Here is a 14,545-nt window from a genome sequence, read left to right on the forward strand (position 1 = left end):
ATTACTATAAATTGTGTCGTCTAAATGAAAACAAACAAATAAATAACATAACCTTAAAATTCTCGTCGGCCTTCGAGTTTTCGGTTATTGAAATAAGAATCGCAAATAACTTCCGAATCTGAACGTATACAATTACATATACACTTGATACTGCGTATACAACTGATTATTTTAGCTTGTAATTAAAATAAATTATTTTCTAAAATAATGGCTGATGATGGTGAAAATGTAAGTATAATTTCAATATATTTTCCCCAATTCATTATTGAAAATTACTACACTTTCAATGAATTAGTACAAATTAGCTTTAAATTTAGAAAATTCTCAATTTATTTTATATTATCTTAATGGTGTGGTATGGGCGCCTGCGGTAACGGTACACGCTGTCCAAGCACCAGTGAGGAATGATGAATGTGAATGAAGTTAGGTACTTCTGTTAACCCATCATGGCAAAGTATTCTACGGGATCATCGTTTCCAGAAAGATAGTGTATAGGTCGAGCTGAATTCAAGAGATTTATCCCTAGATTCAATATCCATATATTATCACTTTTTGTTTTTAATAACTTCTTACGGAGTAATTTATGTAACTGTGCTAATGTGAACATTCACAGAGGATTCATTACAAAATGTTGACATGTTAGGTCTTCTAGAGTGGTAGTAGATGAGTAAACAGATGTTGTGTGCTAATTTAACTTTAAACATCAAGTCATGTAAGGTACCTTTCTTTATTTAGGTCTATTACAGAGACAATAACAGAATAAGTCAAATGTGCCATCAAATTGGAAGTGCTTTCAAACGAAGAAGAACTGACAAGAAATTTCTTATTCTTTTGAAATAAGAGTAAAAATACAGATGAGTTTAAACTAAGTTGTGTTATGTTGTAATACAGTTTTTTGGCCTTGTTACTAATTTTATTGTCCAGCACCACAATTTTGTTTGGTACAGCAGATATATAACTTGATGGATTATTTGAAGTAAAGCAAACATAATTAATAAATATTTATACTTTTCATAGTATAATAAAGTATTTATTGTACTATGAAAATTTTAAATGCAAAAGATTCTGAAGGTTAAAGGTAAGATAGCGAACAAAAACGACTGAATGGAATCAAATTAAATTTGGTACACAGATACAGATTCACATGGACCATGCTACAGGATAGAACTAGTAGGTAATAACAAAATTGAGCTAAATTAGGATAAAACCTAAATTTAAAAACTTAGATAATAAAACCTTAAATATCAATATATCTGACTATAGACATAAGGCTGATGGCAGATAGAAAAAGAAAAAAAAAGATAATAAAACTTGTATAATTAGTACTTACTACCTACTTGTGTAATTAGTAGCAGATTTAGTATATATTTGTAATAAACCTGTATAATTCTTACTTTACAGGTGACTGTAATGACAGTAAAAGAACCACTAGATTTGATAAGACTTAGCCTAGATGAAAGAATATATGTGAAGATGCGAAATGAAAGAGAACTGAGAGGCAAACTTCATGTAAGTATCATTTATATTTTTTTCTTAAAAAATAACCATGCCTTAACATGTAAAAATTACATTATATATTTTTTTATGTATAAATGACTATAATGCTATTACTAACAAGCTCTAACTAAATCATCACTAAATATAATACATATTTCCAAAAAAAGTACAAGTGAAATCTAAATACAAAATAGTTACAGCAGATGTACTGTTGGAGAAGGCCTTTGGCAACTATTGCCAAACAGGGAGATTGTCAATAGATCCTAGTACATAATTAGTTTATAATGTGAAATACTAGTCTGAATAAATACATTATATCAGCTGATCACTAAATAAATTCTATTTAGTTTAAAAAAATTGGATTTCTTTGTTTATTCAAAATTAATCTATCAAGTGTATAGGTGATGACAAAGTTAAAAACACCCTGATTTGAGTTTTGAAATATATTCAGTTAGGTCTTATCACAACTTGTGGAAAAACAAGAATAGAGTACATAGGTATTAGTTACAAATAATGTCTGAATAATAATTGATGGGAATGTATTCTTTCTGTAACATAATTTAAGAACAACCTAGATAACTAAGGTGTATATTGCAAATAGCAACATGCAGGGTTAAAATTGTCCCTATCATTTCCAATACACTTTTTGAAGACTTGCATTTATTTACTTACATTTTTTGTCATGCAGGCTTATGATCAACATTTAAATATGGTACTTGGAGATGCAGAAGAAACTATTACTACTGTAGAAATTGATGAGGAAACCTATGAAGAAGTTTATAGAACAACAAAGAGAAATATACCAATGTTATTTGTGAGGGGTGATGGTGTCATCTTAGTTTCACCTCCAGTTCGTGTTGGTGTGTAATATAATAAGTCTTAAATAACTGATAATAAAACATAATTACATTTTTAAAACCTTTTATTTCTTTGCTAAAAGATTTATAACATCTGTTTTGTCAAAAATACGATTTTTACGTTCAAGCAATTCCTCCTCATCCATTGGCTCAATAACTGTACCAGCCTTTGTAATAACAGCAGGACGAATTAGCAATTTATGAGCTTTTTCCGGAATAAATGTGTTACCAATTGGAGTTCTGATAGAAGCCTCATATTCTTTAACACTTTGAAATGGGAATGGTATGTCAGTTACTTTATGCAAAGTCAATTTAGGGTTGCTAAACTCTTTGATTACAATATCTCCTTTATTTTCATCTCGCCTAGGCGTTTTTGGTGCGGCCTTAAGAATAAATCTATTCCTTTTACGTTTTTGGGAGTTTTTAATACCTTTTCCACCCCAACTACCCCATCCTGGTAATGTTAAATCAATATCCTCTGGTTGATCTTTCTTTATTTCATCTTCTTTCTCTTGTCTGAAACTAGCTACGACATCATCTTCTTCAAATACTTCTTCAATATTCACTTTTGGCACAACTTGTTCATCATCATCTAACTGATCCAACTCATCACCTTTAGGAAGAACACTATTTAAATATTTTGGTTTCACTTCAATAAACCTGCTGGGGTCTATATTTGTATTTGTGTTTTCCACGGCGGTGTTTGGACTAAGCATTACTTTGGTAATAGAACTAATATCTTTTTGAACTTCATCAATATTTCTTTTGTCAGTTTCAATTAAACTTTCATCAATAATTGCTTTCTTGTTTTGTTGTTTAAAGTCCAAATATTCAGTATTGTCTTTAATCTTCTTTTGATTTTGCGGTTTTTTATAGAATAGCTTTTTCTTTTCTTTATTTTGTAACAGTTCAATAGTATTCCTAAGCTTATTTAACTTCATTTCTACTTTATTTACCACATTATTCTCTAAAGAATCAAATGCAGATGTAATGTCTTCTTCAGTATCATATATTTCTTCTCCTATGTCTTCAAGAGATTCAACTACCCAATTTGATGTAGCTACTAGTTTATTTGTCTTTACTGATTTCCTTCTTGATTTATTTGGGGTTTTCTTTTCCGTACTTTTAATGTCGGTTACTGTTTTCGTTTTTTGTACAACTCTCTTTTTCTGAGTGTGATCAAATTTATTTATTACATTTTCATTACTTGTTTTGTTATTAGACTCCTGATCTATTTGATCGTTTATTTTTTTAAGACTGTCATTTAGAATGTCATATTTACTTCCACCCTCATTGGTTTCGTCATCAATTGAATCAGTATCACTATCACTTTTACGCTTATACATCCGATCCTTTAAATATTTTTTATAACCAAAGTCAAATGTTGCATCAATAGTTGACTTATCAGACCTCTTTACCATCCAAGGATTCATAGGATCTTGTGCTAACGAAACATCTGGTAAAACTTCATTGCCATCGGCTTCATCATCTGTACTCTCAGTATCTTCTACTTTTTTAGTCAAACTTCTACTCACTGCAAGTTGTTCTGAAATTTGTTGTCTTACCTAAAACCAAAAACACTTGATTACTCAATATGTCTGGACTTCGGAACAAAACTAATTGTAATTATAGTTTTCTACCTAAACTATTATTTTTTAAAATTTATTTGCATACCTCTTTGTCATACTTGGCTCGTATCATTTGATTCTTTGCCCATTTTCCAGTATTTTTATGCCTTAATGTATGCCTTTCTAAGGCTCGGGCTTTTTCTAGTGCTTCTAATTTTTTAAGTGCTTCTTCTGGATCAACCTTTTGTAACTCTTCAAATTCTTTCAATTGCTGTTTAAGTTTTTCCTTCTTCAGTATTCTGTAATTAAACCAATTCTCTTTTAAGCAATGACATGAACTTTAGACAGATTACCACTCACAAATAAAATCAATAGGAAATATTCTTAGTAATATAATATCCTTGGAAAAAACACACAGTCTCAAGTTAAGCCGAGCTTGTGTTATGAGTACTGGACTCCTGTATAAATACATCAATGTTTTTTTTGTAAATACATACATAATATACATAGAAAACACCTAGACTGATACAAACAATCATACTCATGAATACAAATCTTTGTACCATGCGAGGAATTGAATCCACAACCATCAAACATAAAGCACTAAGGCACCTATTGGGAATCTATAGTTCTGCCCACTTTTAAATAATTAATAAAAAGTAATTTATAATTTATTTCAAGTCCAGAGTATGATCTGACTACACACTTAATTTAGCAAACACTTTAAACAACCATGCATTCAAAAGGTGTAGGAGAGGACAGCTACCCCTAAAATTTGTATATACTATAATTATTATCATATACATTACTGTTTATATATACACTGTTTCACATGTGAATCAGCTTTCACATAGAGTATATTTATCACTGGAAAATGGTGAATGTCTGACCATCAAGCTAAGACCTAATTACAGATTTATTGACAATTTATAAATCTTAGATGTGGAAAATAAAATATGAATAGTATCAAAAGAAAATGCATACAGGAAAGTTATGAGAAACCGATGCTCTGTGTCAGGAGCTGAATACACCCACAAGACCACCCACTAACAACTAATTAACAAATAAGTTCTATTAACTTAAAAAGTAAAAAAATGCAAAATCTCTATAGTCTGATTTTTAATCATCAGATTGACAGCTATAAATACTTTGTATATAGTATAATGCTTTGCAATCATAATCAAAACAATACCCTATGTGTCGAGTACAACAGTGGTGATGCGTACAAGTTCAAACTTGTTCAAATTTATCCAATCATGCATTAGTGAAGATTGTGAAAATAAAATCAATAATAGACCATGTCGGATTACAAGGGGGGCCAGATAAAACAGGGGCCGCGGGTGCACTGCATTTTCAAATAATGTTACCAGTTGTAGTAGGGTAGTACTGTGCCTGCAATACCAATAGAGTCGAACAGGGTTCAGAATTTTTATTTATATACTATATAAGTACTTATTCTCAGAAATTCTAAGAAGTACCTTCTGCCTGCAACTTTATCTGGTGAATAACCAGGATAAAGTATAATCTATGCTACCTATATTTCAATTGCCATATAGTTCAGTTAAGGTTACTTAAAAATGTTACAAACATACAATTTTTATTATAAATACCAGAGTTGTCAAGTTAGGATTATGAATACTAACCTATGATATTTTTTGCTTTTTATTTTCCCTTGTCTTTTAGCTTTCGCTGCTTTGTATGACTGTTGTGCTCTTAATTTAGCTATGTGTTGTCTTTGTTCCACCATTTCTAAATAAGACATGGGATAAATTTTCTCCTCTTCGTCTTCCACCTCTTCCTCAATTGGTGGATCTATTTTTTCTAGTTCTCTTTCTAGTTCTGATTTCAGTTCAAACTTTGATATAAATTCATTAGTAGGCTGAAGTTTAGATGTACCACTTCTAAGTGGAAAAGCTACATAATCTAAAGTTCTGCTCCGAGCTACTACAGCATTCCATCGGCCAACTTTTTCCTTGGCATGTTCGTATCCTGTTGCTCTCTTAATGCGTTCAGCCTGTGGTTTTTCTAAAGGTTTAGATAACACACTGGATAAATTATGACTGTTTTTCAACTTTTTTCTTATTTGAACACTATGCGCTGTATTTTCTAGGACTTTCGCCACATCATTAAGGTTCAATTTATTTGATCTCTTTATCAAATTAAACTCTGTATTTGATTTGGTTGATTCGTTTCGTGTGGGCTCAGTTATATGTTGTGTTTTGTCTAATTTAGACACTGCATTAATAAGACGCTCGTGTTCTGAAGCTACAATATCGGCTTCTTCATTATCATCCATGATAATTATGCTTTACAAAACGGCTTTTAAATCTTAATAATAATATGAATATATATTATTACGTGTTGTAAATAGGTTAGGCACATGCATGCAAGCAATACTTGAAATAAAAATGACAGAAAATTCAACAGTGTTACCACATCCGAATTTGAAAAAGAAGATTGCCTAAAGTCTAGTCTTTAAGCAATCTTCTTTTTCTCTGTGTAGAAAAGATAATGTGGAAAAAAAATTCAGTTTCCAAAATTACTTTAACCTATATTTTTATCACAGATAAGATAATATTATTTTTATATAATTAAACTTAAATTACATAAGTTTACACACACGTTACGTTACGTACGTTATAAAAAAACATTTTGGTAATTATATTAATTATTTATATATAGGTAGATACATTTATTGTTACGTAGTATCGAAGTTGTTTCATATCATATATTTTTTAGCTTTTTAGCTTTAAAATCTTCCATAAAATCAAGATATCTGACACGGATATTAACTATATTTTTGTAATTAGTTTATGTGGCTCTGATTACCGTGTTACGTCCACCATATCGACATTGATTAGCGATAAAAATTAATTCAGTATTAATATTAGAATGAGTTTATGGTATAACTCTAACCATACACACAAATATAACCATACGGCATACCCAAAGAGTAAAGTGAGTATACCAGAGGAACCATGACCATGCTTGCTTTTTCTCTAATAACCTACCGTATAGGTAGGAGCATATGTTTGAACAATACTATTCTATGAGCAATAAATTAGATTGCATTTTATTTGTTTTGGCAATAACGCTTAATTTCATAATTATTCAACAGAAAGATTACGGATCATACCTAGTTGAGATAAAAGACACCGGTAGGACTACCCTTGTCCGTGACTTTCACGTAGATGTAAGTTTAACAACTAGTAAAACAATCTAATTAAAAACTAGTCTTTATTTAAATTGATTGACAAAATCATTGCGTCCATCAGTTCCCAGGACAGTCAGTCACACTTTAAACCTTAAGCTTAAGCCTTAAGATTTGAAGCGCCCCCTGCCGACGTACGTCAACACTCACCTTCACCGCTTGAGTTTATCTCCCTGCCCAACCAAATCTGGTAGGAGCCGGCTAGTGCAGCTCTAGATTACATGTTCTAGTATAAATCTTACTGCAGTTCTAGACAAGCAATCTAGTATCAATTTCTAAACAATCTTTTAGGAAGTTGTAGAAGGATTTCGGTGGCATTTCCCATTCGCTCATAGTTCCACCGTATTAAAATTATGTATATAGCCATTTTTAATTAATTCGTTTATTATTAACTAAGAATGAAGATGCGTAATTTAGAATGGTATAATTGGGTAAAACCAGGGATTATTAAAAAACACAATAAAAATATAAGATTTTATTAATTATAGTTTAAATTTATAGTCACATTCATCTTAATAAATCTTATTAAAATAAGTCATTTATAACACAATAATATAAATAATACATTAGTATCTTTGGATCAATTAGAGTTTCTTTGAATTAGTAGGTATATGGTAAGCATAGGTAGGATTCCTATATACTAATTATTGGACGATTAACAATTTGTACTCGTCAACAAAATACCAGTTTATCCAATATTTTGATCTAAATTATGTTATCACATTTCGTAAAATGTCTTCCATAAAATACCGTAGGTTTAATATTTTAGTATTTACTTTAGGAAAAAGTAGGCAGGTATCACTTTACCAACTGCGCTATAACACAAAAACGTCAATAAAATAATGAAGATGATTTGTTAATTACTCCATTTGTGTAATATTTCATTCTATTTCAATGTATGTAATGTAACTATTTTTAATGTTTGTTATTTATTTGTTGTTTAATAAGAAAGAGTAAATAACAATGCTTTTTATTGAGTCTATGGTCATTTTAAGTATAAAATAGGTTAGAGATCTAGGTTCTTCATTACTTTTATTTACTTATATCATCCGATGGACGCAATAACTCGCCTATTACTTACTTACATTTTGTAACTTTACAGTTCTTATAATTGAAATATAATATTATATTACACACAAAAATGGCGCAATTATCTCGGGGTAACGAGGTAGCATTATGTTGACTAATAAAGATTGTTTTACACTATTATATATAACAACATTAACGTACCAGATCTACACTTACCTACCTTTAGGTATAACTTAATCATGTAACGCTGTTGCTTTCATTTTTCAATTGAAACAGATCTATAATTTAGCAAATATGTATGAACCATTTAAAATGATTAGTTATAGGCTAAATGAAGGCGTGATTCCAAATTGCAACTGTGACATGGTCGATATATAATAGCAAAATGGTATATTTTAATCTATTACAAAGGACAATTGTAAACCTGGCGTTTCATAATTAATCCCTAATAACTTAATTGTTTACTAATCTGATGAAACCCCCGACTCGGGTGGGATATTTTCATTATTTTGTCTGCTTTCACGAAGCGAATGTCTGTAGAGTTGTCGGTTCCGGTACAATTTGGATTCGTCTGTACATTTCACGGTGATACTGTTCCTGTAATTTACATGCAAGTATAACAATTAAAAACGTAGATATTGTAGGTAGTCTACAATATAACTACGATAAATTTAAGTAAAAAGACGATACATTTAAACTCGGTCGGCACTACTAGTCTCCAAATGCCCAAAACTGAATAAACTCGAAAAGATTAAATGAGGTGCGCAGCAAGAAATATTCTCAATACAGCTGTGTGGAATCACCTAATAAGCATAGCAATACCTACATCATGTGGATCCACATTTTGATCACACTTTTCTTAAAAATTAGGTATTATTGTAAATACCTATTTATTTATTTTTAATTTTACGACTGAATACGGAATCTAAATGTCACTAATGGTAGAATTATGAAAAATTAAATACTATGAAGAAATATAATAGTTATATACAGATATATCAAGAATTTTCCTATTATATTTTAGTAAAAAATCTGAGCGACATTTGGTTTGAAAATCATATGAACAGAAAATTTAAAAACGCCCTTCAATACAATTGTTAAGTATTACGTAGCTGTACAAACCTTACTAGCCTTTTGGGGACAGCACACCGTAATGATACTGTCTTAACAATGTCATCCACTAATCTGGAGTCTAAGCGCTTTTTTGCTGGTTTGTCTGCAAAGGCTGGTGACTGTTTGCCTGTTAGCGAATGTGTTGCTAAAACCCTGAAAAAATAAGCAGGTATATTACAAATAGATCAGATATATATATAGCTAATGAACTGCGAGTATTCATAATAATAACCCTGAACAATTAACACAGACCTATTTAGGTAGTCCCAAGCTAAACAAAGCCTGTATAAACGACTGATAGAAATTCTTTTTTTGTAAATATACACTTTTTTACTATATAACGGGAAAGGCAAATAAGCTGACGAGCATCACGTTATCAGGTGACACCAATTATTAGATATTATGGATTTATAAAACATTGAAATGTTACAATATTAATATCAAATTTTATTTAGAATGTATCCATACACTAAGTACCTATGAATATTAGTTTATTCTAAGGAGGATTAAAGAAATGGGTAGACATTAACTTGCGTGAAAATACAGCCTGGAGTAACTGCCTCGTAGCCGTAGTGTATGAGTTCCAATCAATTTCGTTTAGAAATCTAGCCGGTATTTTTGCATAACCATTACCTATTGGTACCTGTAAATAAATAAAACTCAATTATTGTTAAAGATAGTGTTGGCGACAGCGACTCTCCCTTATTAGAAAGGATGTAAATATTTTAGGAATCTTAATTTATATAAAATAAAAAATGTGAAGTGGTTTATATAAAAAACTGGTAATTTATATTAAAAAAACCAAGTCTGACGGAGGTGTTTAAGGTCCCATAACCTATCATTTTATTTCTTACTAGCTGTCTCCTGCGTGACTACCAACGTAAAATACAACTCATGATTCTCGCCAATAATGAAAGCTACATTATCTACAGGTGAAATAATTTGTAAAACCGGTTATGTATTTTTTTAGTTTCTCTATTACAAAAACTCCTTAAACTCCAAACTAAAAACTTAAACTTCTTAAAAAAACTCCTTTCCTCTTTATAATACTACTTTAGATTATGGATTATTGTATAATTACCATTTCGTCGCTTGATGAATTTTTTGCCTCAATATCCGTTGTCTTTTGTGCTGAATATGTGCGCGGCTGTAAAGGCCTGGCGGCAGGGTTCGTGTCAGTTTGCACTTCGCAAATACTCCGTTTAGCTGGCGGTGCTTCCAATTCATCTTGCAACCTGCGCGCTAACAACTCTCTCTCACACGTTGCAGTTTTCAACTCGTCAAGAATTTCATCGAGACTCATACTATTCACGTTTCTCGCAATAGCTTGATCTGATATATGTTTTTCTAAATCCTTCATTATCCTTCGATCGAGGAATGCTGCGTCAACTGCCTTTCTAATTTCGAGACGTGCTATAACAGATAGGAATAAACTATACAGCTTCCTAAGTTTATTTTCTAAATTGTCTAAGCCTACGTCTCGGTTTTCAGTCTGCGTTGCTCTGTCGACTCTTTTTACTTTTGGTTTGGGTGTTGGAAGCGGTGTGCTGCTATGCAACGATCTGTTACTGCTGTGAGCAACTGAACTGCGGCGACTCGTGGTGGATGAATCGATTAGTTTGTGAATAGATGGTGAAATGAGTGGTCTTTTTGAATAAATACATCTTTGAGGCTGAAAGAAAATATTGAAAATAAGTAGGTACCTACTTATTAAACTGTATTACCTAAAAAATTGTTGTTAGAAACTAACATCCATATTTTTATTTAATATATAAAGAGCAGCAAAAGTATAGTAGGTATGGTCTTAAAGTAGTAACTTGAATGTGATATGAACCAACTACATACGTAGCTCAAATAACGGGTCTCAAATAGCAAGTCCTAACGAAATTAAGGTAAATATTGCTTTTAGTCAGCTGACTCAGGGCTGTGCTAGCAAAATATGGGTGAGAATATAATCCGCAGTAGGCAGTAGATGGCTTATGGTGATTACTTAAGAGACTATTGATTTCGTACTATTACATGTATTATTAATCTATTCTTAATTATGAATACTATTAGCTCTTTTTTGTTACTAATATTTAATATATATTGTTATCTATAGAACTTAAAAAAATATTTAGAGTTTATGTATTACAAACCAAAATACATCATCCCTTTACAATATTAGTCTAGACACAGTAATACTCACCTCATTGTCGCTATCACTACTCGACGAATCATTATCAATGGCGACAACCTGCGGCGCGCCAGCCATGGATCCGAGCGATGAATTCATCTCCATCCCATTTAAATACTGCAACAAAGAATATCTTAAGTACTACATGTAATATTATCTTATCTGTGGCACTAGAATACATATAATATAATAAATTAAACACATTTAATAATACAATTAATAGACATACTTGATGACAGATTATTACGTAGTTTGATAATAATTATTATATCTTACGCTATAGGTTACATATATAAGTATTACAATTAATTATTATATTGTAATTATCACTTTTGACATACATACTTCTGTTATAAATAATATGAAGAGTTTGATATCTTTCCTTGGAATGTAATCTTTACCTACATCCGTTGTCGACCATCGTCCACCAGTTTAGTACAGCGCTTTATAATTGCTAGCTTAATAACGTATCACTGTCCGTTTGCTAATGCAAAATGAATTAAAGGTACTTAAATAACATTTCTACTTACCATAGACTCAGATTTAATTCCTTTTATCGTTTGCATGCACATTGACAGTACACTTTTCACTTGACTATCTTGTTTCTGTAATAATCTCTTATGGGCTTTAATATTAAGTTTACTTTCTGCAAATTAAAAGGATATATTTAGTTGTATTTAAGTAGGTAGGTATATAATATCTAAATACGAAGCTACTATTAGGATTATACTCGTATATATTATAAATAGTAACTTCATAAATAATTAGAATATAGGGTAAATTCTAATTATGGTGTCATCAGATCGATTCCTCTAGTCGAACCACGCGGTCCTATCATCATCTGCTTGTGTAGGTACATTTTGTAGGTAGGTTGAATATAGGTACTAATCGACCTAATTTTTGAAAATATTCCGTACAATTGTCATTAACATAAATAAAGATATTATCTATATCTGTGCATAAACTATTTTAATATTTTATCATTATCAACTATAATTACGACAAATTATACCTTAGATTGTGGGAAATTAAGACTAAAACAGTTTTATATGACTAATTAGAATTATTACAACCGTATTTACCTAATAATTCCTACAGAATACATTGAAATAAGCACCTAAGACACATCGCAAATATTAGGTCGACCTCCTCGCGGCGTCCCCCAGAAACCACCGTAGTTAATTTGTGGTAAATTCTCCACGACGCACGGGCTAACTAACCTCAGTTCATTTTCTACCCATCATCCTCCACTGGTGACGGTAGCGCATACCGTCAGTACAGGGGGGAACAATTCCATTATCAAGCATTGAAAAAAAATTGTACTTACCAGAGATGTTCAATATTTTTCCTGTTCGGGCGGTACTTTCGTGTCTCACGCGAATTAGTATAACCCTTCCCGGACTCAAGTCGTATTCGCTATATATCGAAGGATCTACGTTCACCACACCATAATCCGGAAATACATTATTTCCATCCACCCATTCCACAAGTAGCCATAAACGATCCATTTTGTTTCCTAATATATTTTTAATTCTTCAATATATGTACACTATTATAAATAGTCAACTATTTTGAAGGCAGTTCAAACGGCAACTGAATGTTGAACAACGCAACCGTTATTGCATGCGCAGGTAATAAAATTATTGAATAGACGACCCCAAGTGTTTAGTGAGAATCGCAAAAAAAGTAGGTAAGTCGTCATAGGGAAGTAGGAAACATGAGTAAGTTGCAGTGCACCGTTTTGATTGTCTACCTACAATCTTGTTGTTACATTTTATATGAGATACTAATAAATTATAAGAATTTATTTTATTATCATATAAGATCGGTCAATTAGATTTTGTTATTTCATATTCATAAAACTATTTATTAAGATATAATAATCGTCTTACATAATGTCTCGTGAATCGTCTTATAAAATTCTGTTTTTTATTGTCTATTTTTACGTTAGAACCTATATTAGGTTGCGAAGTAAAAAAATCTAATATTAGGTTTTAATTTTTTTACGAGAAAAATTTAGATTAAGTATTATTTATATGTAGGTATAGTCAGACATAATTAGAAAAATGATAATTTTATGCTGTGAGGTATATTTAATTTAGTAGTAAAAATGTTGTTAAATCTCTATATAATTCATATTGGATTATACTCGTACGAGTATAATAATGTCGTATTAGTAGAAATATTATATATTCTATTATATTATATTATATATTCTACTTCATTCATTCATTCATAATTTAAGAGCTACGCTCTTATCGGTGAAGCACTTGCCACGGCCATATATTCTACTAAATTTATTAAAAAAAGTCGGTAAATGAAAATATTGAAATAAAAGAAGCTTATAAAATTCTTTAATTTTTATGAAAACGTATGATAGTAATACTTATTAAACAACGATGTTAGTTAGTATACTGATTGTAGTGAAATTAGCTATTATATAAATTTAAGATAGGATAGTTAAATTAAGAGCCCCCAACTTGGTAATCGATATAAAATTGGTATATATAGAATTTAAAAAGATATACCTACCCTAAGAGACCTAAGAGAAGCGTATTTAGGGCTGCCAAAGAACCCTTAAAATCTATCCTGCCCCTTACTCTTGTTGGATATATATATGTACTATGTACTTTAAAGTAAAATGTACATACCATCTTTGCCTCAATGATCTATACAACGTGTTACTTATTACAACTTTTAAAATAAAAAAAGGGTGGGTAGGTAATTTATTTTATTACTTCTATAATTACTTCGAGAATGTTCGAAACAATCTTGCTTGAGAATAAAATCAACACGTGTCGTAAGTAGGAACCTATTCTTTTCTACAACTTTGCAGATAACGTATTATAGGTACCTGATTCTTTACAACTTATTGAAACAATAGGGGCACTTTTAAGCACCTAGCTGTTTTGTTAAAACTGTTGTGCATAGCTTTACTATTGTGAATAAAACCAGAATATTTTCAAATTTACAATCAGTGTCCATTAACATTTTCATCCGAATGGTGATAACATTTGTCATTAGCATTTTTCGTATGAATTAATTACAGCTACATACGTCAAGTGAATTGTGATTGTACATTGATTTGTACCTA

At 30.9% G+C, this 14,545-nt stretch overlaps 3 protein-coding genes across 3 annotated transcripts; 1 reads left to right on the forward strand and 2 right to left on the reverse strand.

Moving 5' to 3' along the window:
- The first annotated feature begins 207 nt into the window (after positions 1–207).
- On the forward strand, positions 208–2,400 carry LOC131847229 (U6 snRNA-associated Sm-like protein LSm3). Its single transcript, XM_059196728.1, has 3 exons — positions 208–228; positions 1,378–1,509; positions 2,186–2,400. Exons 1-3 carry the CDS (start codon positions 208–210, stop codon positions 2,363–2,365), a joined length of 333 nt encoding a protein of 110 aa, XP_059052711.1. The 3' UTR covers positions 2,366–2,400.
- A 7-nt stretch (positions 2,401–2,407) lies between these two features.
- On the reverse strand, positions 2,408–6,311 carry LOC131847166 (U3 small nucleolar RNA-associated protein 14 homolog A). Its single transcript, XM_059196645.1, has 3 exons — positions 5,566–6,311; positions 4,029–4,221; positions 2,408–3,919 (listed from the first exon to the last, which is right to left on the reverse strand). The coding sequence occupies exons 1-3, from the start codon at positions 6,216–6,218 to the stop codon at positions 2,420–2,422; spliced, it is 2,346 nt and encodes a 781-aa protein (XP_059052628.1). The 5' UTR covers positions 6,219–6,311; the 3' UTR covers positions 2,408–2,419.
- A 1,364-nt stretch (positions 6,312–7,675) lies between these two features.
- LOC131847220 (uncharacterized) lies at positions 7,676–12,978 on the reverse strand. Its single transcript, XM_059196713.1, has 7 exons — positions 12,779–12,978; positions 11,982–12,097; positions 11,464–11,568; positions 10,357–10,947; positions 9,806–9,918; positions 9,285–9,428; positions 7,676–8,759 (listed from the first exon to the last, which is right to left on the reverse strand). Exons 1-7 carry the CDS (start codon positions 12,957–12,959, stop codon positions 8,627–8,629), a joined length of 1,383 nt encoding a protein of 460 aa, XP_059052696.1. The 5' UTR covers positions 12,960–12,978; the 3' UTR covers positions 7,676–8,626.
- Positions 12,979–14,545: the final 1,567 nt, after the last annotated feature.

This window comes from Achroia grisella, unplaced genomic scaffold (assembly GCF_030625045.1).
Source record: "Achroia grisella isolate CSIRO2021 unplaced genomic scaffold, CSIRO_AGI_Agris_v1 utg516, whole genome shotgun sequence".
Taxonomy (NCBI): Eukaryota; Metazoa; Arthropoda; class Insecta; order Lepidoptera; family Pyralidae; genus Achroia; species Achroia grisella.

Bases quoted from the DNA above. Each gene is read 5' to 3' on its own strand.
- LOC131847229 (XM_059196728.1), top strand. From the start codon at position 208: ATGGCTGATGATGGTGAAAAT. The intron at 229-1,377 runs GTAAGTATAATT...TATTTGTAATAA, and splicing joins TGGCTGATGATGGTGAAAAT to ACCTGTATAATTCTTACTTT. The intron at 1,510-2,185 runs GTAAGTATCATT...TTTGTCATGCAG, and splicing joins AACTGAGAGGCAAACTTCAT to GCTTATGATCAACATTTAAA.
- LOC131847166 (XM_059196645.1), bottom strand. From the start codon at position 6,218: ATGGATGATAATGAAGAAGCCGATATTGTAGCTTCAGAACACGAGCGT. The intron at 4,222-5,565 runs GTTAGTATTCAT...GTTTAATTACAG, and splicing joins AAAAGCAAAAAATATCATAG to AATACTGAAGAAGGAAAAAC. The intron at 3,920-4,028 runs GTATGCAAATAA...TTTTGGTTTTAG, and splicing joins GAGCCAAGTATGACAAAGAG to GTAAGACAACAAATTTCAGA.
- LOC131847220 (XM_059196713.1), bottom strand. From the start codon at position 12,959: ATGGATCGTTTATGGCTACTTGTGGAATGGGTGGATGGAAATAATGTA. The intron at 10,948-11,463 runs GTGAGTATTACT...ATTTTCTTTCAG, and splicing joins GTAGTGATAGCGACAATGAG to CCTCAAAGATGTATTTATTC. The intron at 9,919-10,356 runs GTAATTATACAA...ATTTATTTACAG, and splicing joins ATTCATCAAGCGACGAAATG to GTACCAATAGGTAATGGTTA.